This window comes from Fringilla coelebs (assembly GCF_963513975.1).
Source record: "Fringilla coelebs genome assembly, chromosome: 19".
Lineage (NCBI taxonomy): Eukaryota > Metazoa > Chordata > Aves > Passeriformes > Fringillidae > Fringilla > Fringilla coelebs.
Genome location: NC_140045.1, coordinates 11619029 through 11644916, shown reverse-complemented (window position 1 = coordinate 11644916; position 25888 = coordinate 11619029). Strand labels below are relative to the sequence as shown.

The window sequence follows — 25888 nt, the reverse complement described above, 5'->3', positions numbered from 1 at the left end:
TTGAGTTTGTAGCAGAAGAATTTCACCTTGTAACTCTTCAGAGGGCAGTGTAGCAGGATCTCACAGAGCCATCCTGGATGCATAAAACCCTCTGAACCTGGAGGAACTGCTAAGATGAGCTTTGTTGCAAAGCTGGAATTCTTTGCTGATTAAGCTCATATGCCTAAAAAAAAACCCCTCTTTTAGGCAGATGCATGCCAAGAAACACATTTGCCCTGAAACCATCAAGATCAGTTACAACCTTCAAGGTCTTTGAAATGAGCTGAGTTTCTCTCTTGCCCAGCACCTGTCAACACCTGCGGGCTCCCTTCCTCTGCTGGAAACGCCGAAACTCGGAAGGTGCTGCTTCCACTGACACTGCCTGCCACTCTGAGCTCCTAAATCTGCTGGGCTGCCACAGCTGACGTGCTCCACACCCAGGCAGCCTCTCCAGGAGCTGCAGGGATGAGCTCAGAGCAAGGCTGGCCGTGCAGCACGTCGCAGGCGTGGGAGGCGCTGACGAACATCCCGGCACATCCAGCCGGGATGGAAGCCTGGAGGGTTGGAGCCAGCATCTGCTGAGCCACAAAGTGCACTGCAACCACCTGCAGGCAGCCCTGCACTGCCAGAGCCACTCCTGATCTTCTGGGCATTCAGGCCTCTGGTATCAGACTCAGAAGTGGCTACAAGGAAGCTAAAAAATATTCTGAACTGTGCGAATGGGAAAAACAGAAACTTCTACAGACACTGGAGAGTTTGCTCTGTAGCCTTAGGAGAAACCTGGATTGATGAAAAAATGCAATACACAGGCATTAAACAGAAATATAATAAACTTATATTTCCATAGTTGTAAGGATATGACTTAAGTAAGTAGGTAACTGTATTGATTTGATGGTGAAGGGTTAATAATGTAAGGGTGTGGATGTATGGAATAAGCCAAGAGTTTACAGGTTATAACAGAAGCATATGTGTGCCTGTGGGTTAGAAGCCCATTGGACAAAAGTATCCACAGTGCAGCAAAAGCAAGTAAAGGTGATAGGTCATAAAAGTAAAATAAATTCTGTGGCAGCTGTCCATTGGTTTAGAAAGTTCTATATTGCCTTGTAACAAAGAGTTTGTGACTGCTCTTGAGCTGTGGCCGATTGCCTGCTCCTCTAAAATCTCAAGGCCTCTGAGACTGATGTTTATCTGAGCAATAAATTGTTCTTAGCCTGAAAACAGTCCCATCCCTTCATTTCTAGCAGTGACAATGATACTGAACATCTGTTCAGCTGAATAGTCACTCCAGAACCTCAGACCAGATGAGGCAGTTTCATGGAATCTTAACAGAACTATTATTAAAATACCGTTTTCTTGACGACTTTTCATATTATTGAATCACAGAATTATTTAGGTTGGAAAAAACCTTTATAAGAACATTGAATCCAACCACTGCCAAGACCAACCTAACCCTTTTAACACATCCTTTAAACCTTTTAAAACCTTTTACACTAAACCCTTTTAAGATGTCTTTTATTTGTGTTAAAACCTTTTAAACCAAACCCTTTGTAAAACATCTTTTAAAAGTGTTAAAACCTTTTATACCAAATCCTAAACTGTCTTTTAAATCAAGGTTTTCTAAATGGTAAAAACCAGGGATGGTGACTGCATCACTGACCTGGTTACCTGTGCAAGGGTTTCACAATGAAGTATTTTTTTCCAACATCAATTTAAACCTTTCCTGGTGCAGCTTAAGGCCATTTCCTCTTTCCCATCACTTGTTACTTGAGAGAAGGAGTGTTAAGAATGAGTCTAAGGTCTCAGATGCACAAGAGAAATAGATCTGCTACAAAAGAACCAGCTACTAACCATGCTGGTGCAGTGGAAGCAGAATGGAAATCAGGCTGGCTACTGAGTGTGTTTAAACCAGCAGAGTGATTTCCTAACCCAGCTAACACAGCTGAAGGCAACAGATGCCACAAGTTTTCATCTTAGGTTTTTAGACATAAAAATACCATTTAAAACAAAACAACAAAAAAAAAAAAAAAACACAGCACAATTTTTGTAACTTCATCACCTGCACAGCCCTAAACAGGCACAGGAGGCAGATGCTCTACAGGGCATGGTTTGCATGTGCCTTGGTGTAACCCCCACACAGAAACCCAGAAACTCCTGCACAACCCACAGCTGGAAGTGCACATGCAAATGCTCCAAGCAACCAGCTCCTCCAGACAAACCAGTGCATCAGATGTGTCAGGATCAAGGCTAATGGCAGGAAGTACACTCTGATGTGCCTGGACTTGCAGGCTCTTTTGTACCATGGTAAACCCAGAAAGGACTTCTGCAGGAGGACAGAAAAATACTGGGATTTGAAAAAAAAAATTAAAAATGATGGTAGAAGATGAAATTTTCTACAATTTGTATAAATAAATTTGAATGCTTTGGGTATATTCAACACTCAGACTGGCTGCAGGAGAACTCAAACCAGGATTGTGTAAAGGATAATTCATGGGCATTTTTCAAAATCAGGGTAAAGATGGTGCAAGAATTGCTAAACAAAGATGGTAGAGCAGCTCTATGAATGTCTCCATCCCAGCACTTTGGTTTTCTCTTGTCTGACTTGAGGTCCTTATGGATTCAACAGAATCAGACAATCAAGAAACTCATGACCCATTTTCCAGCTTAAAATTTAAGAATTGCAACTTTGTAAAAAAATATTTTAACTACCCCAAAATCCAACATTTCTACACTTTACTTCCTTTTTCCTTTCTCAGAGGGCAAAAAAATTCCCTAGAACAGCTTGATCAAAGCATTAAAATCCCTTCAGTCCCTGACAAGGCTATTTAGTGGCCAGAATTGAAAGCAAAATATCTAATAAACAGCTGAGACATGTGGCCAGATGCTTTTTGTTAATACAGTTAAAAATTTTGAAATACAAATAAAAAACACAGGTTTTCAACATTCCTCCAAGATGTTTTTAACACTGAAAATTCCCAGTGGCAATTTCTCAAATGGAAATCTTTGGAATATTATGTGCAATAATTACTCATCATGAAACAAGTTTGGCTTGTTTCACTAAATGCTTGCCCAGCAACACTCAAATTGTTGGTTTGTTTTTATAACCTAGTTTATTTTTTCTAGTCCCATTTTCAAATCTTTTATGCACACTGATATTTTACAATATGGATTAGGGCAGACATCTCTGTCTCAGCCAAGTATGAGAGCAAACAGCAGTGAATCAATCCTGCTTGGAGTTGAATTAGAACTCTTATCTAGAACAAAAACATTTCTGTAGGCATCTTATAAATACCATTAAGAGCAAGAAGTGCACATTATGACAAAAACAAATTACACCCAAGCTCCACCCTGACATTAAAGAATTTATGGAAGCCAAGAGAGCCACCCACAAAGACATGAATATACAGTATCAGCACTAAGCCTATCCAGCAGCCCAAGCTCACTCAGGGCTGGAAGTGCCACATTTCTCTAAATGACCCCTCAAGAAGTAAATTTTATCCTTTTTTTTCCAGAAAGTTTAATGATTAAAAAGCTTGCATAAAAAAAATGTAACCTGTAATTAATAATTCCATTAAAAACTAGTTCAGGTTTACTGTTTTTCAGGGAAGGCACGTGTGAAGAAGTGAGCTAAAAATAACCAAAAATGTCAGTTACAGGAGGAAAAACCCTCACTTGCATATCCAGTCATTATGATTTCATTTCCTTAAATTTAGAATCAAACTCTGAAGTCACACACCACTTTTAATTCACATTTACTTAACAGTTCCTTAAGCAATATCCCTTAATTCCCTGGAAGCTTCAACAAATAGGAAATGAAAAACAACTCAGTGAAAACTCATTTACATTTCCCTTGTCACAAGAGTTGAAAAATTGCCCTGAACCTTTTGCAATGCTCCTGTCCTGCTTGTCACACAGGATGGGGAAAGGAATTCTGGACTCAGAGAGGAGCTGACAGGAAGGGAAGGAGGAAAAGAGGAAAAAAAGGGAAGGGAAGGGAAAAAGGAAAAAGGAAAAAGGAAAAAGGAAAAAGGAAAAAGGAAAAAGGAAAAAGGAAAAAGGAAAAAGGAAAAAGGAAAAAGGAAAAAGGAAAAAGGAAAAAGGAAAAAGGAAAAAGGAAAGGAAAGGAAAGGAAAGGAATGGAATGGAATGGAATGGAATGGAATGGAATGGAATGGAATGGAATGGAATGGAATGGAATGGAATGGAATTTGGGGCTCCTTAGTTCAAGGCCAGTTCTGCAGCTCCTTATGGACCCTCTGTCCCTGCAGACAAAGCACCTGAGGGAACAGGGTGGGTGTCACTAATTGTATAAAACACCCCCCCCTTCCCAAATCCTGCTTTCAGTCCCTTGAACTGACATTTTCCAAGGTGAAAAATGATGGGTTTGCATCTTTTTCTTACCTGTACAACTGACGACTGCAAAGCTGGGGGGGAAAAAAGGAACAGATGTTTTAATTGAGTTTGTTTGATCCAAGTGTTTCCATTTCTCCCCTCACATGCAATGCCATATACTGTGAGCTGTGCAAAACTTCAGTTAATTTCAAAAATAAAATTCAAAGGGAAAACCTCTTTAAAACAAATTCTCTATATCCATTTGAACTTTGTTAAAATAAAAAAAACAAACCAACAACTTAATACTTAAAACACTAATTTCCTGAATTTCAAACCCCAAATACCCTGGAAGCCTGTTTGGCTTTTTAAAATAAATTTGCTTTCCACCACTGGCCCTTTTAGGATGATGATAGACTGCATTGTCTGATCCCTGAAAATAACTTTGGAAGCTACAGATTGAACAGAAAAAACTTAAACAAAGGCTTAAATGTGACTGAAAAATCTTAATTCATTCTTAATGTTACAGCAAGCCCTGTAAAAAATCAGAGATTATCACATTTCTATGTAGTAAAAACCAAAAAAACCCAGATTATTTAAAATTGAGAGTTTATGCAACTGCACCATAACAACTTAAGGCCACTGTAAGTGCAGAGATGTGCTGACCAAGCTTTTAAGCACTTCAGCATGAGAAAGTTAAAGGAGGATAAAAGTGCTTTTTCAACCTGTGGCAGCAGCTCTGAGCTGTGCCCAGAATTAAAGAGGCACTTGTGGATTTTGGTGGGTGGAGGGTGAAGTCTGCCAGCACATCAGAGCTGGCACTAAAGGTCCTACAGATGGAACAGCAGGAGCCTGACTGCTGGAATATTGTCTGTTCCAACACCATGGATGACTCAAAATGAAAGGGACAAATTAAGCAAAATTCTGTGCACAGAAGTATTTGGAAGTGAGCAGGACAAGGTTTCATTTAGCATAGGCAGAGATACAGACAATGCATCAATTGAAATGCAGAATATGATTTTTGAGGGCTATAAAGAGGAAATTATGGATGCAGGGACAAGGAATGGGCTCACCAAATGTCCCCTGGGTACAGCCACCAAACAGCCAGTCAGGAGGATAAAGGGGGAGCAAAGCCAGAGGGACAAGGAAGCAAACAAGCCCCTGAGGCATTTCAGAAATGTCATTTCCAGCAAGAGCCCCCAGTGTCACTGTGTAAGACACAGGGACCAGGACAAGCAGCTGGCCCAGAGCCTGGGGGTGTCCAAAGCACCAGGACAAGGCTCACTCTTGGCACAGGGTTGAGGAAGGTGGAGAGCAGCTGCCTTAATTGTAAATCTTTGTTAAAAATCACGCAGCATTCCAGGTTAAAAATAGATTTATGCTGGCTACAAACCTCTTGGTGAATTTGCTTGAGCCCCTCCAATGATTTTTCAGTGAAATAGTATGTGACAGATCTGTAAAAGTAAACAAAATTTTTAATACAGATATCCTCATCGTGCTGTAGATAATTGTTTTTCCATAACATCATTGTACTTTCAAACAAAAAACCAATCATTTGATTTTCAAATTGTGCTTCACAGAAATATGCAGTATTTATTTTTAAATAGTTCAGCAAACACAACAACAGAAATTCTTTCCTTATCATACAGAAAACTATTCCAAAAGGCTTCTAAAAAAATCAGTGGCACTTCCTAACAACAGCCAATATATGTATATATAACAGGCAATTATAATTGCCAATACACTGATAACTCTTCTCAGTATTGTATTTTTAGACTCCAGCACTTCTGTGATTTTCCATCTATTTCAAGCACTTCCTACTATTAAAAATGATCTGTCTCTTTTTCTTGAACACAAATTCTTTTGATGGACACTGCTGGCAAAATGTGTGTAAATATACAGACATATTTTATATATACCTGGACCAGCATTCATAATCACTCCAACTCAATGAGCTGCTTGAGGAGGTTTTTCTCCAACCCTGAAGACAAAAGACTGTCCCTACCCAGGATGACAGCACAAGTATAGGGCAAGAGGAATTAATCTGTATTTAACTGATCAATTCTCCAAGTAAGGCAGCAAAGGATCTCTCTTTCCTAATTATGAATTTAAGGCTGAAGTCTTAAATCACTGAATAAAACGTGAAAGCTCAGCATCACTCCTAAAAACAAACAAAAATTCAATGGAAACCCAGTTCAGTGAGATGAAGATTTCCATAATTATACTCAGGAAGCTTTTAATAGAGCAGACATGAAAAGAAAATTTATAGTCTAGATAATCTTGCATTAATACCTATTATTGTCTTGTGCCAGTTTACACAGAGCATGGGTGATCTCAGCACAGGCAAGGATTGCCCCATGGCGTGTGTGCAGATCTGAGCCCACTGATAAAGGCAGAAGTCTTGGCAAAACTGAAAGAGATTAAATAATTAATTCATTATTTTTTAAACAAAGCACAGTGACAGATCACAGCTCTGAATGTAATTTTGCCTGCCTAGAAAGAACACTGGAAAAGCATTTCTGTACAGCCAAGTATCCTGGAGACTTTGTGAAAAACCAGTTTTAATTAAATAAATTCTGATACATCACACTGAGCTATTTTACACTGCCAACCTCCTCCCTGGATGAAGCAAATAAAATAACATTGCTATTGGGCACTGAACTGCCTGAGCAGTCAGGGAAGTGGGTGGGATTTGATTCCCATGTCAAGTGGAAGGAGCCCAGACAAGGTCTGCACTGCAGCTGCTCAGGGCTTGGGCACTGCCTTCAGCCTCATGGAAAATGTCAGGGTTTTCCAGATCTCAGGAGCTCAGCAAAGGACTCTGGGCTCACTCTAAGAAACATCTGGTTACACACACACAGTCAGAAAGGAATTCTTCTGCAGGTGTCAGGCTGGACAAGGCAAAACAGATCCCCCACCCTGTACAACATCCAAGCCAGGGCTGGGGATTTGAGGGGCAGCTGCTGACACAACTGCACCCATTTATTCACCTCAGAACCAGCAGAGTCCAGTGCAGCCAGCTCTCAAAGGCCCCAGATAAAAACCAACCTGGCAGTAATTTATAATGTTTGCATAAAACCTAAAAATGGGTAAAGCCAGCAGGGTCACTGCGCTGTATTAAGTGGCAGGGGAAATCTAAATTTTTATGAAGTAGATTTGTTAGTTCTTTGTAAGTTTGTCTTGCCTAAGCTCAGCCTAGCTGGGCAGAGCTCAGCTGGTACCTACCCATGTTTGCCATGTACTCAGGGGCCTGGGGAGTGATGTTATGCAGAGCTTTGGTGGAAAGTTCTCGAATAACACTGTAAGAAAGCATTTCTGAGGGTTAGCAAGTCAGCAGAAGCAATGTGCTAAAAAAATAATGTGAGCAAAGGACTTCTGCCCCCAACCAAAACAAATATTCAGAATTATAGTACTCCCTGTCCATCCTCTGCTTCCCCCTGTAAAAAAGCCAACAAAACCAAAGAGCAGCCAGCCTGCAGCCAGCTTTCAGTGGAGTGAAAAGAGCTCAAAGAGAAAAGGAAAAACACCAGTGGGGCTGTGGGACCTGAGGGCTTGTTCTGGGCACTGGCAGGGACAGTGCAGTAAACTGTGATTATTTCTCATGATGCAAACTGTGATCAGCACTGATAGAATCTCCCTTGTGTGATATGTACACACTTCAGTCTCCATGAACACTGAATGTGAGTAAGCACCATCTCTATGCATGAAATCTGCTTTAATTAGGGTAATTGTATGGTGACAGTGTTTACCCCTCACACACACTATATACCATATAAATGGGTTTTATTAATCTATTAACAGATTGAGGTCATGGCCAAAAGACAAAATTCATAAACCTGCTTAAGTGACATTCTGCTTGGGAGGTACAGATGATATCACCTCCTACTTGCCCAGTTCCCTGCAGTCAAATGCTGCTGCAAAGCCAGGTGTGAGTGAAATTTACAGAAATAATCTACAGAAGAAGAAAAATCTATGCAGAACAGTCAATTCCTGGATATTAATAATTAGATTTTATGAACTTACCTATCCCAGTGGTTAATCTTCATGTTAACTAAATGATCAATCATTGGCTGTGTATACTCAGGAAAGCCAGCAATATAAACACTGAAAAAGAAAAACAAAACCAGATATGGATTAGAAATATAGTCAAGAGATACAGAGAGTACAGAACCAATATCTGTGTGCATTTTAGCACAGCCTATTCCAAAGGTTTAAATCTCTAAATTACTTTAATGTGCCTTCTCCTAAAGGGATGCAGCTGAATGACAGGATGGGAAATATTCTGAATTATTGAAAAAACTTAAAACCACTTCTGTAAAACTTTCTGATTGTTTCTAAAACCTGCTCTACGTACAACAAGCTTGACATTCAATCCTATTGTTACATTCCAGAAAATTCAGATGTGTATATTAACTTGAATAATTATTTCAGATTGGAGAAACACATCACTGCTATCAACTGCAAGACAGAGGAAAAATAAGTTACAGAAATGTGTTACATCTTCATAAATACAATGGTCCAAAATGGAAAAGGGGTTTTCCATTGTCCTTTCTAAAAATCAAACATTTGCAGGAAGTGAATTGTGACAAAAGCTGTGGAAGCTGCAGAGCTCAGGTGTGAGATGCAGGGACAGCAGCACTAATTAGGGAGCTGCATTGCCTAACTCACAGCCACACTTCCAATCTGCAGAAGCATCAACTATGGCAAGCCAAGGTCAACACAAGTGAAGTGAAATGTATTTTCAGTACATCTGATGAGTGTTAAATCACCTTGGGAGGCCCAACAATCAGCAGGACTTTGTGACAGAAGGGCACAAAGGGACTCATGGATTAACTTAATTTCACCTTTTCAGATCTTTTGAGTGATTAACTTTGCAGCTATAATGGTGTTCCACTGATATACCTCTGTGCAAGCAGAAGCAAACCAAGAGAAAAACCAAATACTGCCACATGTTCCATCATGATATCTATGGAATTCACCAGAGAGGGAATCTTTAAATCCACAGCCAGACCTCAGTCACTGGAACCAACACTGGACACAGAACACCCTCTACTGAGCCCTAGAGAAGGATTTGACACTTGGTTCAAATTGTTGTTGATGCCAGCAGAGATATATAAAGATATATAAAATATAATATAATATAAATTTCATATCTCTAGGTCCTTTCCCTGCTCTGCAAGAACACACAATAACACATTTCCCCTGCCATGTTTGAGCCCTCCTCTCTTTGCAGTTGCTTTTCTGAGTCCCAGTTTTAGCACTCACCACTCTTGCCAACCATTTTAACTGAACTTCCTTGCCCAGCTAAAAATCAATCTCTTGGGTCACAGGTGTAGCCAAATCCCACTTTTAGTTTTAGTTTAGAACTCTCTTTAACTACAGTCCTCATCTTCTGTGCCCTACTGAGAATTTAATGCAAGAAGCTTTGCAGACAAGTCTGTATTTCCTGATGATGGTGCTGCTCAGATTTCTGTACCCCACTCAGGTTCAGAAGCTTTTTCCTTAACTCTGCTTGTACCAAGCTCAGAACTCCTGGAATCACATCATCTCTTTACTGCCAGTTCATATAAAATAGATTTCCTTGACCTTCCATCCTCAGAAATGTATTATGATATTTGAGCTGAATCCTCCAAACACCACCAGTAAAAAGGGCACCCAGTGTGAAAACCTGCATTAAAATATTTAGATTTTAAAGACTCTAAACAACTATTTATACACAAACACACAAATATTTGTAAATATTCATGATGCTGCCCCTTTACTGCAACATCATCACCACTGATAAACCAAATTCAGCTGTAGAAATTGATACTTTATTTTTTATGAGCTTTTATTGCTCAACATTCTCATGGTACATGTTTTCTGAGTAGCCAAATATAAATCTGGGTGCTTTTTCCTTTAATATTACTCAGGGAAAAATAAGGAAATAGCCAAGTAACTTAAGTATTGACCTGAATAATGACAGCCTGCTTGAAAAGCAGTGTAATTTTTTGGAAGTAATAGAGTGAATGAGATGGCAAATATTTTATAAAAATAGTTTGATTAATGGCACTGAAGATGGCTTCAGAGAATCAAGCTTCTAAGTGCATAAGGCTATTTATAAAAAGATTCACAAATTTATTCCTCTTGCTGAACAGTTTAAAGAAAGACATCAGTAAAAATATTTTCACTTAATAAGTGGCAGTCGTACAAAAACTCTGGAAATTGCAGTGAAAGAAGTAAAAAAAAAATTAAATAATTAAATTATCAATTCAGGTCTTGAAAAGTCAGAAGAACATAATCAGCCTCCAAGCCAGAATTGTAGAAGAGAGAAAATAAGACCTGCTTTGTCACTTTTGGATGTTTTCAATTCTGTGTTGGTACAAAATCCCAGAGTTTCAGCAATCCCAGGGATGCCATCCTCAGGGATGTGGAGCAGCAGGGAAATCCCAGCTCCTGCATTTCCCCATCTCCCGTGGGAGGCAGCTCTGGGGAAGGCTGTGGGAGGAGGGTGGGGACCCCAGAAGGGCTGACAGTGGGTAAAAGGTGAAGGTATGAGCAGACTGAAATGATTCTGCACAGAAGGGACCATACAGAGGTGAAGAGATCAATAAAAAAACAAAGTGAAGACAGAGGGTTTCAGTATGAATTAAAAATCTCTCAGTGGATGTGGAAGAGGTTTTACAGCAACTTCTGTGAGCCAGGGAGAAGTTTGAGAAGAGGATCCAAGTTTGAGAAGAGGATCCATGTTTGTTCAGAGGGTCCATGTTTGATCAGAGGGTCCATGTTTGATAAGTGTCCATGTTTGATCAGAGGATCCATGTTTGATCAGAGGATCCATGTTTGATCAGAGGATCCATGTTTACCCCTGAAAGAATTTCCTACCAAGGTCATTGACAGAAACCAAGAAAGAAAGAAGGAGAAATAAGAGAAACCTGCAACTGCCTGTTCCAATGAGCACTTTGTCTTTCCTGACCAATGAGTAAAGTTGTAAATTCATGAGTTTTGTAACTTTGTTTGTCTTTCCTGACCAATGAGTGAAGTGTGAATTTATGAGCTTTGTAAGAAAGTATAAAAAGCATGCATGCTGGAATAAAAACAGTTTGAAGCCTTCTGAAAATGGAATGTATTGCTTTGGATTGTCTCCATCTCAACTACAACAAGTGGAAGTCACAAAGCTGGCAGTGGAGCATGACCCACCATGTACCTGTGTGCTGTTTCTGCTCCCCAAGGACATCACCTGCTCCAGCCTTTGTGCCCTGCTGGGCTCCTGAGCAGCCCCACAGGGCAGTGTCCTGCCCTGGCTCCAGCAGGGCTGACTCACCCTCTGTGGCTGCTGCTGGGCTGCTCTCCCCACCCTGGCTCTGGACACAGACTGAGACAACTCAAGCCAGAACCAGCCCTTGCTCCTCGTCATTTCCTCGTGAGGAAATGCAATATTCTGCTCCTTCTGGCCATCCAGTTTGGCTCCCAGCTCCCCTGATGTCAGCACCTCTGTCTTTCCAGAGCTGACTCTGTATTCCAGGTTTATAACCACACCACCCCAGTTTGGGTACTCCCATCTGCTCTTTGGGTTTTTCAAACATTATGCACACTGTGGCCAGATTTCCCCTGAGCTAACAGAAGCACTGGAGCTAAAGGTCTATGCACAGACCACAAATTCAATAACTTGGGCAAATTGTTTTATTAAAATGGGTATAACCTGATTTTTTCCCCCATATCAGAGTCTGTCATATTTTCTGGAAAATCCCTTCACCAGGATTTCTTCTCCTCGGAAGATGAGAAGCCTCAGAAAAAAACCAATATTATCTCATTTGCTTCTCCTTGTTTTGCTGCTTTGAAATGTGGCTGGAGATCATTGACCAACAGGGGCATGTTTGATTGGTTTCATGTGAATTGTTTTTACTTATGACCAATCACCATCAGCTGTGTCAGACTCTGAGGAGTCAGCCACAAGTTTTTCATTAATATCTTGTTGAGCCTTCTGTCTGTATCCTTCCTGTATTGTTTAGTATAGCATTCTTTAATATAATATAATATTATAAAATAAGAAATCAGCCTTCTAAGAACATGGAGTCACTTTCACTCATCTCTCACCTCGTCCTGCAAATACCACAGTCTGCCATCACAACAGCCTCTCCTTTGACTACAACTCTCCAAACTTCATCTTGTCCAGCCCTGAGCAGCTTAGACAGTTCTGTGACACCTCTGGGCTGCTTCTTCCTCGTGGCCAAGGAAATCATGGCCATGTTTTCACTCTGCCTCACACCTGATAATCAGTCATCAAAAAAATAAAACCACAATTTTGATTTACTTAAAACCATCAGTATTAAACAATGTTCAGTAAGGTGAGGCAACCAGACAAGAATTAAATTAGGTACAAGAGGTCCCTCATACTTAGAAAAGTTAAAAATTGGAAACTTACCTTATAGTCAAGTAACAGTTAACTCTGTTACCAACAGCAAAATAATCAGCTGCAGTCAGAATGTCAATGCCATGGGGGAAAGTGCCCTACAAACAAAATATTGTTTTAAAATGTATAATACATTCCAAATAGGCAATGTGATTGAAAACAAATCTCCTGCTACTCTCCCAAGCACTGAAAAAATACAATTTAATTTATAGTAAAATGACTTGTACCAGAGACATAAAGGATATTGAATATATAAACAGCAAAAAAACCTCACTCTGCTTGTGAGTCAGTGATAAACAGCCCAAGCAAATGGCAGCAGGCAGTAACCTATGCAGCTCCCTTCACACCTCCCAGTCATACCAAAATATATATTTGGCTAAGGCATGACTATGTATGTACCCAAAAGGTGATTCCTCTAGAAGGATTTAGATAAACATAAACATGTTTGCAGTTTATGTGAAGGCACAAGGTGAGTTAAATGAAATATAAATTCAGAGATTTAGGCACCAAGAGATGCATCATGTGTAGAGTGCATGGGACTTTCTGCTTACACTTCTGTTTTGTGACTCATTAATGAACTAATAAATGGGGTTGGTTTGTTTTCAAAATTAACACGGAATCCTACTGAAGGATCCCCACTTCTGCCATCACTTCTCAAACCAGTCCATTTCTAGAAGATAAATTATCTTTCTAAGCATGAGATTTCCACTTAGAAATCTGCATTTCTGTATGCAAGCAATCCAATTCAGATATTCAGAATTTTATTGGCTCTGGCTGGTTTAACAGAGCATCAGCAGGGGCAGCAGAGCACCCATGAGCCACGATGAAAAACAAATGGAAAAGAGCCAGCTGACACTGGCTCCACTCACTTCCAAAAGGGACACTCAGAGGGTATTAAAACAATGAGGCTCCCTGGAAGTACAGGTTTGGGATGTGATGCAGGTTTGTTTACAGCTCACTCATCCCTTCCACTTAAGGATCCAGCCATGCAAAACTAGTGGGAAGTAACTCTCCACCAGAGAGAATCACTGAGGCAGTTAATCCTGGAAGCACTGCCAAGGTCCTGCTCTGGGAAGCAGAATTCCAGTGCTCCCAAAAAAAAAGGCCTGAAATCTGAGTGGACCAAGGACAGAGTATTTATGGCTTATCCAAGCCTGCAAGTCTTGGTAACTCAAAAGGGAAAATGGATGCTCTGTCCAAAAGCCTCATGAAACCTTGATTAGGGGCAAAAAGGTACATGAGAAACACCTCAGTATGATTTAAGGCCAAGGAGCAAGACACACAATGGAAGATATAAAGCTTCACACTGCAGAAGGAAAATCTCAGCCAATAATTTGAGTTCTAGCTGCCAGCTGGACCTTGCTGTTTGTTCCCAGCTGTGAGTGTGCCACTTGGATGCCATCTCCCAAAGGGCACGGTGCCACCAAGCCTGTCAGTGAGGCAGCATCATTCCTGACTTCAGGAACACAGAGGTCACAGCCAGCCAGGAACACCCAACAGCTTCTGTTCTCCCAGAGCACTTCAAAATTCTCCAGTATAGAAGTTGGTGTTATTAGAACTACCTGCATTTCTCATTATTTATGCTCAAAGAAATGCTTCAGATTTTTCAGAGCTTCCATTGACACACAGGGTAAGTGACATTCTTACAATGGCTTCTTCTGTGGCCATCAGCAAGCTCTGGATTTGGGACATGTGCAATCACAAAGCTGAAGGAGGCAGGAACCAGGGAACAAGTGAGGGCAACGTTCTTCTCTACCTATTTAGTATCAGCATTATTACCTGAGGTGAAGAATATGTTTCAGCTCCTTCCAATCCAGAGAAAGGGTGGCTATTTCAACCTAGAACTCCTCATTTTCCTAGGCACCAAGGAATGGTTCAGCAAGTAAAACTTCTGACCTTCTGCAGGAACCAGCTGGAGCCTGACAGTTGCTCCATGCCATGAAAACTCACTGCTTCACTGCTGATGTGCCAACACAGAGGCTGAAATCATCACCATGTGATGACACATTTGAGTTGTGGGTCAAGGCAGTCTGTAAGGAATCTTTCTGGCTGTTAACTAATATGGACTCTACTCCTCTGATTCAGAAATAAATTTTAAAAATTGAAATGTTGCTAGATGGAAAATTTTTGCTCCTGCAGCAGCCAGGAGCCCTCTCTCCCCTGGAGCTAAGTCAGGCTAAGGTGTTATTTACTTTGTTCAGCACCTCACACACTGCAATCAGGCTGGGCTGCTGTGTGATGCCCAACCTCTGCAGGGCAGGAACTGCAGAGCCATCCTGGCTTCTGTTTATCACAGACTCAGCTGGGTCAGGTCACTAAAAATCCCTCCTCTCTTCTTCCCAGCCTTCTTGCATCTTTTCTCTGCTATTAACTTACTTCTAGAAACACACACTGAACATGAACAGATGGTTGAACAGCCAGAGTTCTAAAGGAATAAAATTCTGGCTCAGAACACAGAGATTTTCAGGAATGCTGCCAGGTGACAGCATTTCAACAAAGATCCCTGAAAGAGCAGCTTATTGATAACAAAATTGCTTTAACCATGCTCACATGCCCTGCTCACAGGAATACACTGACTGAACCTTCCCTCCCCACACTCTCTTAGTTGTATATTCAGCTTTATTAATTCCTGGTGAGAAACCAATAAATCCAAGGCTTTACCCTATTTGCTTTTCCTCCAAGTTTGAAAATCAAAGCTGACTTGAGGATTTTAACTACTTAAATGTTGTTAAGTTACATAGGAACCTACCACAATACTTTTTACCAAAGGACTTGGGTACCTCCAAAAGTACCAGATTTCTCAAAATATCTAAATGGTACAAGAGACAAGCCCAAAAATTGAGTTGAAGACTTTTGAGCCTTGTTTAGTGTGGAACCACCAACTACAGAAATGCTTGCACAGCCCACTTCAGTTGGTTTGGTTCTATTGAAAACTAGAAAATCAGTGAAACCAAACCAAATTAAAAAACCCAAAGAAAACAAAACAAAACTCACAAAAAAAACACCAACAAAAAAACCCCCAAACCAAACAAAAAAAGCCCTGCACTTTTCCTGCTTTAAAAGCACTGTAGTTTCAGGGTGTACAATGATCAGCCCAAATGCTGGTTTTGCTCTCCTGAAGGACTGAAAATTACCAGTAAGCTCATTTTCTTCCCAAACTGGAATACTAAAATAAAGCTCACACCTCAGAAAAACATTCCACAAGAACTTGCTGCTCATAATGAAAACAATTATTTTGTGACATTCTTTCCCTCAATTTTTCCAAAGCCACGGTGTCTAATTTGGATTTTAGGTACTCCATGCTTACAGTAACCTCCAAGGCACAAATGAATGAAGATGCAGGGAAGTCACCATACCTGTCTCCCAACATTCTCCTGGAAGGCAGCCTGAGGAACAGAGAACAAACACACCAAAACGAGTCAGGTTTGCTTTTTGATAAACACCAGATGATGAATTCAAAACACACAACAATATAAATGACCCATGGCTTTTCTGTTTTAAATAAAGTAAACTTTGTCAGTAGAACAAGCCTGCAGGGCTTTTCTGTTTCTGCATCTCCACGTTCTCTGTTCCTGGAGCCCTACGTTGCCTGGCAGCACTTTGAGAATTCAGGTTTATTAAACTTGTCACACCCACACAAGGGCTTGGGAGGGACACCAGGCTTGGCCCTGGGATGGAAAGTCAGTACCTACAGACAACAGCAACTGAGGCAACTCACTCTTGTCTGACTTCAACATCATTTGCTAAGAGTGGGCAAAGTTTAATTCTTTGTCAATGAAAACTTTGGGTAAAAACCATTGAAACTGCGGGGTATGTGTCTGAAAGCACACTGCAACACGGCTTGTAAATTTTGAAGACAAAAATAATGCATATCTCTTGTATTTTGCACTAAATAAACTCAAAATCTTGCAAAAATTCAATGAAAACAACCAGGAAAGTAATCTGTCTACTTGTATGGCATACAGAAGAAAACCTGCTTAATTCCCTACTTGAATTTTCTCTCTGACAAAAAAGCCCATTATTTTTATCCCTTTAAAGGCTACAAAATCCTAAGCACTAATAAAAGCTCCTGTAAATTTTAACTCTTAGAGAGGGGAGATCATTATTCTCCATGGAAGTGCCACTCTCTGCACACACAGCTTTCCAGTGATGGACAACACTCGTTAACTGATATTTAATGGACAGGGGAGAAGCTCCAATGTTTACTGAAACACCACAAGAATTTGGACAGCCAGAGCTTCTGTATTTCCTCCACAACTCCAGCAGCCCTGTGGTAATCCACCTGTGACAACAACAGGTTCAGCTGGCTCCCCAAGGAGGATCCCACTCTGCAGGTGGAGCAAGGGCTGACGCCAGCCGGGATGGAGCCGGAGCCTCCCGAGGTGCTGCTGCCTGTTCAGGCTCCTGCCTGCAGCCCCTGCACGCCTGCCCAGGCAGCTCCAGCTGCTGCTGGCAGCTCAGGGCATGGAGCACAGCCTGGCAGCCCACCTGCTGCCAGCAGTGCCCCTGGGCAGCACATCCAGCTGGGATGGGGCAGGAGCTGGGGCTGCAGCGGTGCCCTGGGGCTGCAGAGGTGCCCTGGGGCTGCTCCTTGCTGATGCTGCTGCCACAGGCTCTTCCCCTCCTCTCCTCACTCCAGGACAGGGTGCCTGTCACTCTGCACCATTCATTTCTCTCTACTTCCAGCTTTAGGTCCTGGTTTATGCTGCCCTCGATGCATTACTGCGGGCACAGGCTGTGTTTTCTGCCACGCTCCCTCTGGAGATCAAGCAGATCTCATTAAGCTGTAGCCAGTTATTTGTGCAGCTCTGAGCTCCCCCTTGGTGGAAAGAAGGCAGTTAGATGATAATCTTTTCGCCCATTCCACAAAAAATGTGCAGAATATATTTTTTGGTAACTCTTGGTGTATCCAGGTTAGTGGTAGACTGGGCAGTGCTGGGTTAAGATCATCAGTTGCACTTGATCATCTTAAAGCTTTTCCCACTTGGATGATTCTATATTTTATGCTACTGAAGCCCTTTTTTACTCAGCACAGGCATATTTCAGTGAGTATAACATTCTCCATCATATCCAAGGGATTTCATAGTTCAACCAGTGCATTACAGTGTCATTTAAAAATGTGCTGCTCAGACAAGTGCCTAAATGATAAAAAATCTGTAAAGCCCTGAAATTCCTAAGAGATGCCAAATTCCTAAGAGATGCCAAATACTTCAAGTGTTTTGTGAGAGTAATTTTTCAGGTTTTCTACAATCCCCTTCTGGAGATGGAAAAACTCTGGAGATGGATACAAAGATACTCATTTAAAGAATCCATGAGATGAGAACCAAGGTGACCAACCTGAACACTCTTCTTTCCCACAAAAACTGATAAAAATTATTACAGCATTCTCTAAAAATATTTTATTTAAAACTAGGTATTTTAAATACTATCAGTCAAACAAGAGAAAAAATAAAAACCTCTCTTTGAGATGTCAGAGCTGAATAGAGTCCAATTCAACATCACTTATTCATCTGATTATTCCTTATACTGACTATTCATGAAAGAGTTGCACAAGCCAGCCCAGAATGCTTGTGGAGCTTCAAAAGCAGAGTCTTGTTCTATTCTCTCTAACCTCAGGGTTCAAAATGTCTCTATTCACCATTTTATTTTATTGGTGCTCTGCATTATAATATATTGCATATTGTAAGAGATGGAAAATCTAGTAAAACCTGTTGTTTATTTAAATATGCATTTAACTGTAAGTAATGATTGGAAATATTTAGCACTTCCAGGTATTTTTCTTCAAAATTGTAATAATGGCTGGTAAACACAAAATATTTCTTTGCCTCTCTAAAATAAGAGAGAAGGCTTTAGTAATTTCATAAATGTCCATCAAACAGCTATTCCAAATTTTGACCAGCTCTGATTTGGAAAGTACCAGTGAAAAAATTAATGAGATTGGAGGTAGCTGACTTGCAGACAGCTCAGGAGCCTGAGCTACAGCAGAGGAGGAAAGTCAGGAGAAATGTGCTGGGTTTTATAATTTAAATACAGATATTCAGGCTGCACTGCTCTCTCAGCTTGAGTCTGGCTGGTTTAGCACAAAGCTCATGGCCAAAATACCAGTTTAAATGTAGAAACACAATGATGATTAAATCCAGCCACCAAAGGTAAGCAGCACTCTTGTAGTGGCAATTGTGCTCTAAAGATTTTTCCTTGGTGTCTATATAAACCCTGATTCTGAGGACAATTCCTAGGCATCACACAAATAATTCACTTTAAATCACCTATGTTCCCAGCTCTCAGGAAAAGAAATTCCTCTGAAGAATTGATTTGAATAAAGGGACTAAAATTAGCCAAGACTGGCAAATTCTAGTTTTAAAAAGTAGGAGTTGAAGTCTGGGGGAAGTAGCATTGCTGATATTTGTTAGTTGTACAGCAAGGGAAGGGTTCTAGCACTGCTCAGCAATCTGCAGCACCTTGGCTTGCTCTGCTCTGAGCACCTTCAGAGCCAGGAGCTGAGCTGGGCTTGCTCAAGCACTGACTCACTTCCCCAGCAATTACACTGCAGCTTCATTCAGCAGCTTCAACAGCAGCACAGGTGTGGCTACAAAAAGTGAGGATGCTAGCCAGGTATCCCTGAGAAACCCTCCTGATGTTCTAAACACATCACTTTGCACAATTTCAGTCAATAAGTCAGACAGACCTGGTAATGTGCAGATTGAAAATATTGTCTTTTCTCTTTTTTTGTTTTTTAAACACACAGTGACATTTATTGTCAGGAACAGACATCTAGTTCTTTGGCAGACACTCTTTGGTTTGAGTTCATACAGTTATAGGGTGGAGTTTTTTATATTTGCATAAGATAATTTGGTTTTTCTGTTAAAAGATACAATTCACATTTTTGTTTTAAAGAAAGCAAGTTCAACGTCTACAATGTTGAAATTAAATTCTCATAGACAAGATATCCATTATTTCTAGTCAAATTCTGTGAGTATAGAAATTTGTAATTTTCCATCATTTCTCTTCTCTTAAGAACACTCCTCTCAACTGCACAAATATTTTCTACAGAAAGTTTCCACAGAATATACTTTGGTGTCAGTTCTATTTACTGCCCAACAGCATCTGATTAATGGACTTGTCACTCTTTTAACCATTCTCAGTCCTGTGGAAAGAGTTTTATATAACAACTAAAAATATGTTTGAAGGAGAGAGATTATTCTAGAAATTTTCAGCTTACCATGATTAAAATGTAACAGCTGATGTACAATCAGGAAAGTGTAACCTCACAAAACTCCCCAGCCTGGAAATGTGCAACAGAGCCAATATCTGTGTATTATGTAGGACCCTTTTGTTTGTGATCTTGTGACTAAAAAATGTTAATAATTCTTTCTTAGATACTTTATCTTGATCATCATGACAACAATGACTGTTAACTGTGGCCATAAATCCAGATGTGCATCTATGGATTATATAATTTAACATTAAATTCACAAGATATTTCTAAGGATTTAAAAAAACCAATTTTTTTGCTTCTTCTACTGTAGTTATACGTAGTTAAGTCTACAAATTATTAAATGAAAACAATAAAATCACAGAGAGATGGAAGCTGGATGTGGTAACTTACAGAAGCAGCTCTTCTGCAATTGACATCACGATCAAATACTGCAGCAATAACCAGTGCACTGAGGAAATAAAACATTGAGCATTAGTAGCAAATACATGAAAAGAAACGTGCAATGCCATCATTTCAACATTTAGCCTTCTAAGCAGAACACCCAGCATGTCCTCTAAGGAGTTTAGAAATACAAGGCTGAACTAAAATCTAAGTTGAAGTAACCTTGTGCTTTCTTGTTTCTCTAGTTTGCTGTGGACTTCCCACCCCACTGTATGAAAGGAATTTATGGAATACACAAAGATGTTTTCAACAGAGCAGGGGTTTAAAACCTGGACATAATCATGTCAATTGTGAGACTCAATGCTATTTTAAATGAAAACTTGGAAATACAGTTTCTCAATAGCCAAATGTACAGCAAGTCTTGTGTAAGGAGTAAACACAACACCGAGTGAAGCAATGGAAAGCTGCAGTCATCTCCATGAGAACAGTCACATCCTGCAAGGCACAAAAATCAAACATGCAAAACCTGATAAAAAGTAACCTGCAAGATGAACTGCAAAGCAGCTTTTTAGGGTGACCCTTTAGAGACAGAAGGATGATTATGTGAAACAATTTCTTCATGCATGAAGTCTGGTGACCCTGCACAGGGTAATTGTTGTGCCTCAAAAGAGCTGCTGTTCAAAGATGTGCTCCACAACACAGGAGAGAGAATATATCCCAGGACACGCAGTCTGCAGCTTTAGAAATCCACCTCCAGCATTCAATTAACTTCAGCAACAAATAAACATCACTTCAGGAGAATCATTTAAGCAGAAAATTATTCCTTTCAAAGCCTGAAACTCTTCATTACATGATTTATTGACTCCAGGCAAAACCGGAAATAAATACTGGCTGAAAAGTAAATTCAAGATAGCTTTGCTTCAGCATAAGGATATTAATTACACTGATAATATCAAACTTCCCTGGGTAGTGGCTATCAGTTCCCTACAGTGATGAATACTATGTTGTTCCACTTCTCTGAAGTGCACAGTCAGCTTGGCCTCTGTAATTTCAGTTTAAATCCATTAGGGAAAACAGGAGCCAGAAAGTCAGAATGAAATGAAAACAAACCCCAATAAAGGGTTCTAAAGACAGTTAATGCTTTCTTACTGCTACCTGCAGGAGCAATAGCCCTCTCTGCCACAAAGACAAGAGGAGAGAGGAGGTCATCCAAACAACAGAGCCTGCAAGAGCAAATGTTCAGGAAGCATTCCATCAGGAAGCAGCACTGATGGCTCACTGCTGAAAAACTGCTGGGGCAGGTACACACTCTTCATACTGATGCCTCAGGTTTTGGCTTTTCTGTTTTTCACATTCTGTGCTGCTTTAGTGGGTGGGTCTGAGCTTCACATCAGGGGATGGTGAGCTCTGTGCACAGAGCAGGGAGACAAAACAATTCCTGTTCCAGCTGGGCACCCAGGACAAATGATCCCAATCTCAGCCCAAGAGCACAAACATCAACTGAAGAAAGAGAAACAAGCAGGATGGGACTTCATGGGCTGGAGCTGTAGTTGGACAATTAACTCCAATATGCAAATGGAGCAGAACTTATAAAAGTGTGACACTCCCTGACAAGTCATCCATTTTATAAACATTTTAATTCCATCTTAAGTGTAACCCTAGCTAGGCTCTTATACTACCCAAAATACATCCATTGAAACCTTCTAATAAATCCCTACTTTATTCTTTAACTCTGTCTAGCCTCTGTTCTAGGTCAGCCTTCACAAGGCATCAATCAAGGCTTGCTAATTCTCTGGCACACAGAGAGGCTTAAAAATGATTTTAAAAGGACACTTAAGAAGTATGTAGTTTTAATGCTATGACTAGGTCCCATAAATGTTTTAATTAGAGAACTTTCAAGGATGTGGAGGAAAATGATCCTTGAAACCAAATAGAAGCAAATTTCTTCCTGACATTTCTGGTTATACAGACTGGAACAGTAATTTGTCAGTTATGCAGTAGCTCAATATTGGTCTTTTCTGAAGGGGGAGGGGGGTGGAAACAATGACAAAAAACCCCTCATCATACCAAGAAGTTCAGAATCCTGAGTGCTGCCCTCACTGCATCAAACAGGAACTAATTTTATAATCACACTGTGGTTTTCCAGTTTTTCTTACTCTTCTCTTACCTTAAGACAAAGCTGTGTAAGTGAAGCCAGCAAAGCAGTATATTGTCAGTGTGCAAAATAAAACCCCCAGGAATTCTATCAGTGCCCCGTTAGATTCCTAAATCACACTGCACTCCCTGTTTCATGTTAATCCTTTCAGTGAAGCACTCTAACTTATCAAGCTCCACAAATGCTCTTTTCAGGCTAATTCCCTCTTGGAAGCACAGGCACATCCTGCCCAAAGCCAGGCTTAGTGCAGAGGGTGGAACACCTCTAAAGTGTCTTCACCTGTCTGCTTTGTCGTGGGAGTTTATGTGATACTGCACCAGGATTTCCTAACATAAAGAAACTGTTGATGTCAAACCAAGTGGGATATTTTTTTAAGCTACTCAAAGGATCATGCCTTGACTTGCCCCAAGTGCACCACACCTGCCTGCTGCCAGGAGGAGCAGAGGATGGCTTTGCACCTCCAGTCCCCATGGAACAGCTTTCCTGCTCCTTTACAGCCTCCAGTCCCCATGGAACAACTTTCCTGCTCCTTTACACCCTCCACTCCCTATGAACACCTTTCCTGGCTCCTCTGCACCCTCCAGTCCTATAGAACACCTTTCCTGGCTCCTTTACACCCTCCAGTCCCTGTGAACACCTCTCCTGTCTCCTTTACACCCTCCACTCCCTATGAACACCTTTCCTGGCTCCTTTACACCCTCCAGTTCCTATGAACACCTTTCCTGCTCCTTTACACCCTCCAGTCCCCATGAACACCTTTCCTGGCTCCTTGAGAGATACAGAGCCTGCATGCATGACAGCAATTAAGTTCACAATAAACACAGATTTTAAAAGTAAGTTGCAACTTTATCAGTCAACTAACAATTCTCCCTTTCCTCATTATCCATCCTCCCAAGGCCTCACCTAACTGGCTTCAGGGAAAGCTACAAGTACTCCAAGTATGTCAGTGGGCACTTCCCAGCCCTTGTGGCTCTCATTCCCTTCCCTGACAAGGTGAGAAGAACCAAGGAGCAGAGGTGGGCCAGGTGAGAGACATCAGAACACAGAAATAAGCACAAGCACCAGTTGCCCTCAGCTTACAAGCACAAGGTGTACCAGGCAATAAACCTGAATTCCTTTTACCACCTGCAGCAGGCACTTCCAGTCCCCACTAGCCACAAGCAGCAAGAAGCTGATCCTGCTGCTATCCCCTGGCAATGTGCTGCCATCAATCCCTGTGTGCCACCCTGAAGCTGTGGGAGGAGAAAAATAAACTCTCAAACCTCTTGCCTATTTGGTACGAACCCAAAATTTCCTTCCTGAGCCTTAAAAAGGGTGAAGTGGTAACAGGACAGCAAACTCTCCTCCCTGCTGTACATTAGGAAAAGGAAAGGCACAAGAACCACCACAAGCAAGATAGATTTGAACGATCCAAGCAAGAAAAGGAGGTGAGACTTGGGTCTGTTGAGCACTGCTGCTGCAAACAGCCCCTTCTGCACCTCTCCACTCATGCCAGCCCACCTGGGAGGGCTGCACAGGGAGCTGGGTGATGAAAACACATCTAGACTTCAGGTTTTTTTAATTTCTGAGACCACAGCAGTTCCTCTGTTCACTTTATCCCATGGAGCTGTGTTACACCACTGCAGGAGACCCACAGGGGAAGGAGCAAGTAAAGGGCCTGCTCCAGCCACACTGCAGATGATTCAGGTTTAATTTCTCCTGTTTATCTAGGAGAAGGTCTAAGGAGAAGGAGAAATGCTGTGACCATTCCCATTTCCACACTGCCGCTTTTGCAGTCCCTTTAACCCAGCTCACACAGAGCTCTCACACATCCTGTTCACCACCCACCCTCCTGTGCTCTTCACTGAGTTATTCCAATCCAAAGATTTGAAGTAAAATGGTGCAAGTGTAAGAAACACACATGTGGAAAAGAGCAATAAGAAAAATGCTTAGAACAGGAGTTACAAATCCTGAGAAAAGAAGAAAGGGGAAAGTCTGTGAAACAGAGGTCCCTTTACCCAAGTGCCTTCAGCACCCAGTTCTCCTCTGCAGGTACATAACTGCAGAAAGCCATTCCCCATATTTCATCACAGTACAAGACATAGCTCAAAGCAATGCTTCAGATTTCCCCAGTTCTACAGGACAATCCTGCCCTGGAGCAAGCTCCATCATCCATCCTGAGCCACACCTGATTGCTCCCCCCTCCCAAAGCCAGGCAGCACCCTGGGGAAGCCAAGGCTGCCTGCCCTAGTGCTTTGCTGCACAGAGACAGATCTCAGCTGCCAAGAGATCCCAGCTCCTGACCCCCCTACACCAGCCTAATTCTCTAAAATACCTGGTCTTTCTGCAAGGTCATATTTGGAAACTTTTTGAAACTTGTTTCTGGTTCAATCTCTCAACAATGTCATCTCTATTCCATGACCTTCTTAAATCAGCACAGTTTATCTCAGAGTTTGCACACAGATGTACAAGGCTGTGTGAGCTTTCTGTCAGGTTTTGAGAATTCTTTACAAACACATTTCTCACAAGTTCTCCAGAGATCCCAGATCCCAACAGATCTCAGCTCTGACCCCCCACAGAAGCCACAACAGGCAAAGGAACCCACACCCTGCACAGCTCCACACAGTTCAGATAGCCAGCAACCATTTAATCACTCTAATTGTATTACAGAGTGCAAGTATGTTTTCCTTTTTATTTTTTTGTTTAGGTTTTAAACAAAACAGTTCAGCTCCTTACTGTGCACCTGCCACTTCACAGACAGCAACTTCCACACCCAAGGGGGCAGGAATCAAATTACCCACATTTCCAAGTCATTAAATTCTGTTTCACTTTCCTCACAGATAAGCTTAAAAAGAGAGGCTGCATGTAGAGACTGGGAGAGAAACAAAGCTCAGTCAAGTGGTGCTTTTATAATGATATGCTTGAACAGCAACTTCAGTGTGTGCATCTCAAAAAAGAAAACATGGTCCTGCAAAAGAAGTGAAGTTTCATCTACATTGCCAAAAATTTTCTTTTTGTGGTCCTGTAGTTGGAATAGATGAGGCAAGGTTTTAGAAACCAGTTTAACTAGACTTTAACAGACCATTAAGCAGATGAGCAAGTGGGTATTGTTGAAATATGGATTGGGAAAAAAAAACCTGACATGAAAAAATACAAGCAAGTGCTACTAGAAATACTCTCAGGCATGTATTTCCAATAAGTGTTCTCTATATTTTTTCTTTTTTTTTTTTTTTTTTTTTTTTTCTTAAAAGAGTGGCAAGGTCAGGAAGAAGAAGGGCTGATCTATGATCTACAGCAATCTAAGTTTGCAACTTCATTGTTCTGCCAATTTCATCACTGAAGAGAACATTCATAAAGAAACAGGGGAGAATCAGCTGACAGTGAATATGGAGAGGAGGATTTATTTTAAAGCACTGTCTGAAATTTTACTAAAAAACCAATCTGACTTGATGCAATTTAA

At 41.1% G+C, this 25888-nt stretch overlaps 1 protein-coding gene across 2 annotated transcripts in view; it reads right to left on the bottom strand.

The window, feature by feature from the left end:
• Positions 1-25888, bottom strand: part of TBCD (tubulin folding cofactor D) — a 118591-nt gene that overhangs the window by 39569 nt on the left and 53134 nt on the right. For both annotated transcript variants that reach the window (XM_084218412.1, XM_084218411.1), the window contains exons 16-23: positions 20304-20361; positions 16054-16083; positions 12710-12795; positions 8329-8409; positions 7531-7604; positions 6598-6715; positions 5699-5759; positions 4378-4400 (exon numbers count right to left, since the gene is read on the bottom strand). In XM_084218412.1, the coding sequence (XP_084074538.1) occupies positions 4378-4400; positions 5699-5759; positions 6598-6715; positions 7531-7604; positions 8329-8409; positions 12710-12795; positions 16054-16083; positions 20304-20361 (531 nt within the window). The remainder of the gene's footprint in view (positions 1-4377; positions 4401-5698; positions 5760-6597; positions 6716-7530; positions 7605-8328; positions 8410-12709; positions 12796-16053; positions 16084-20303; positions 20362-25888) is intronic.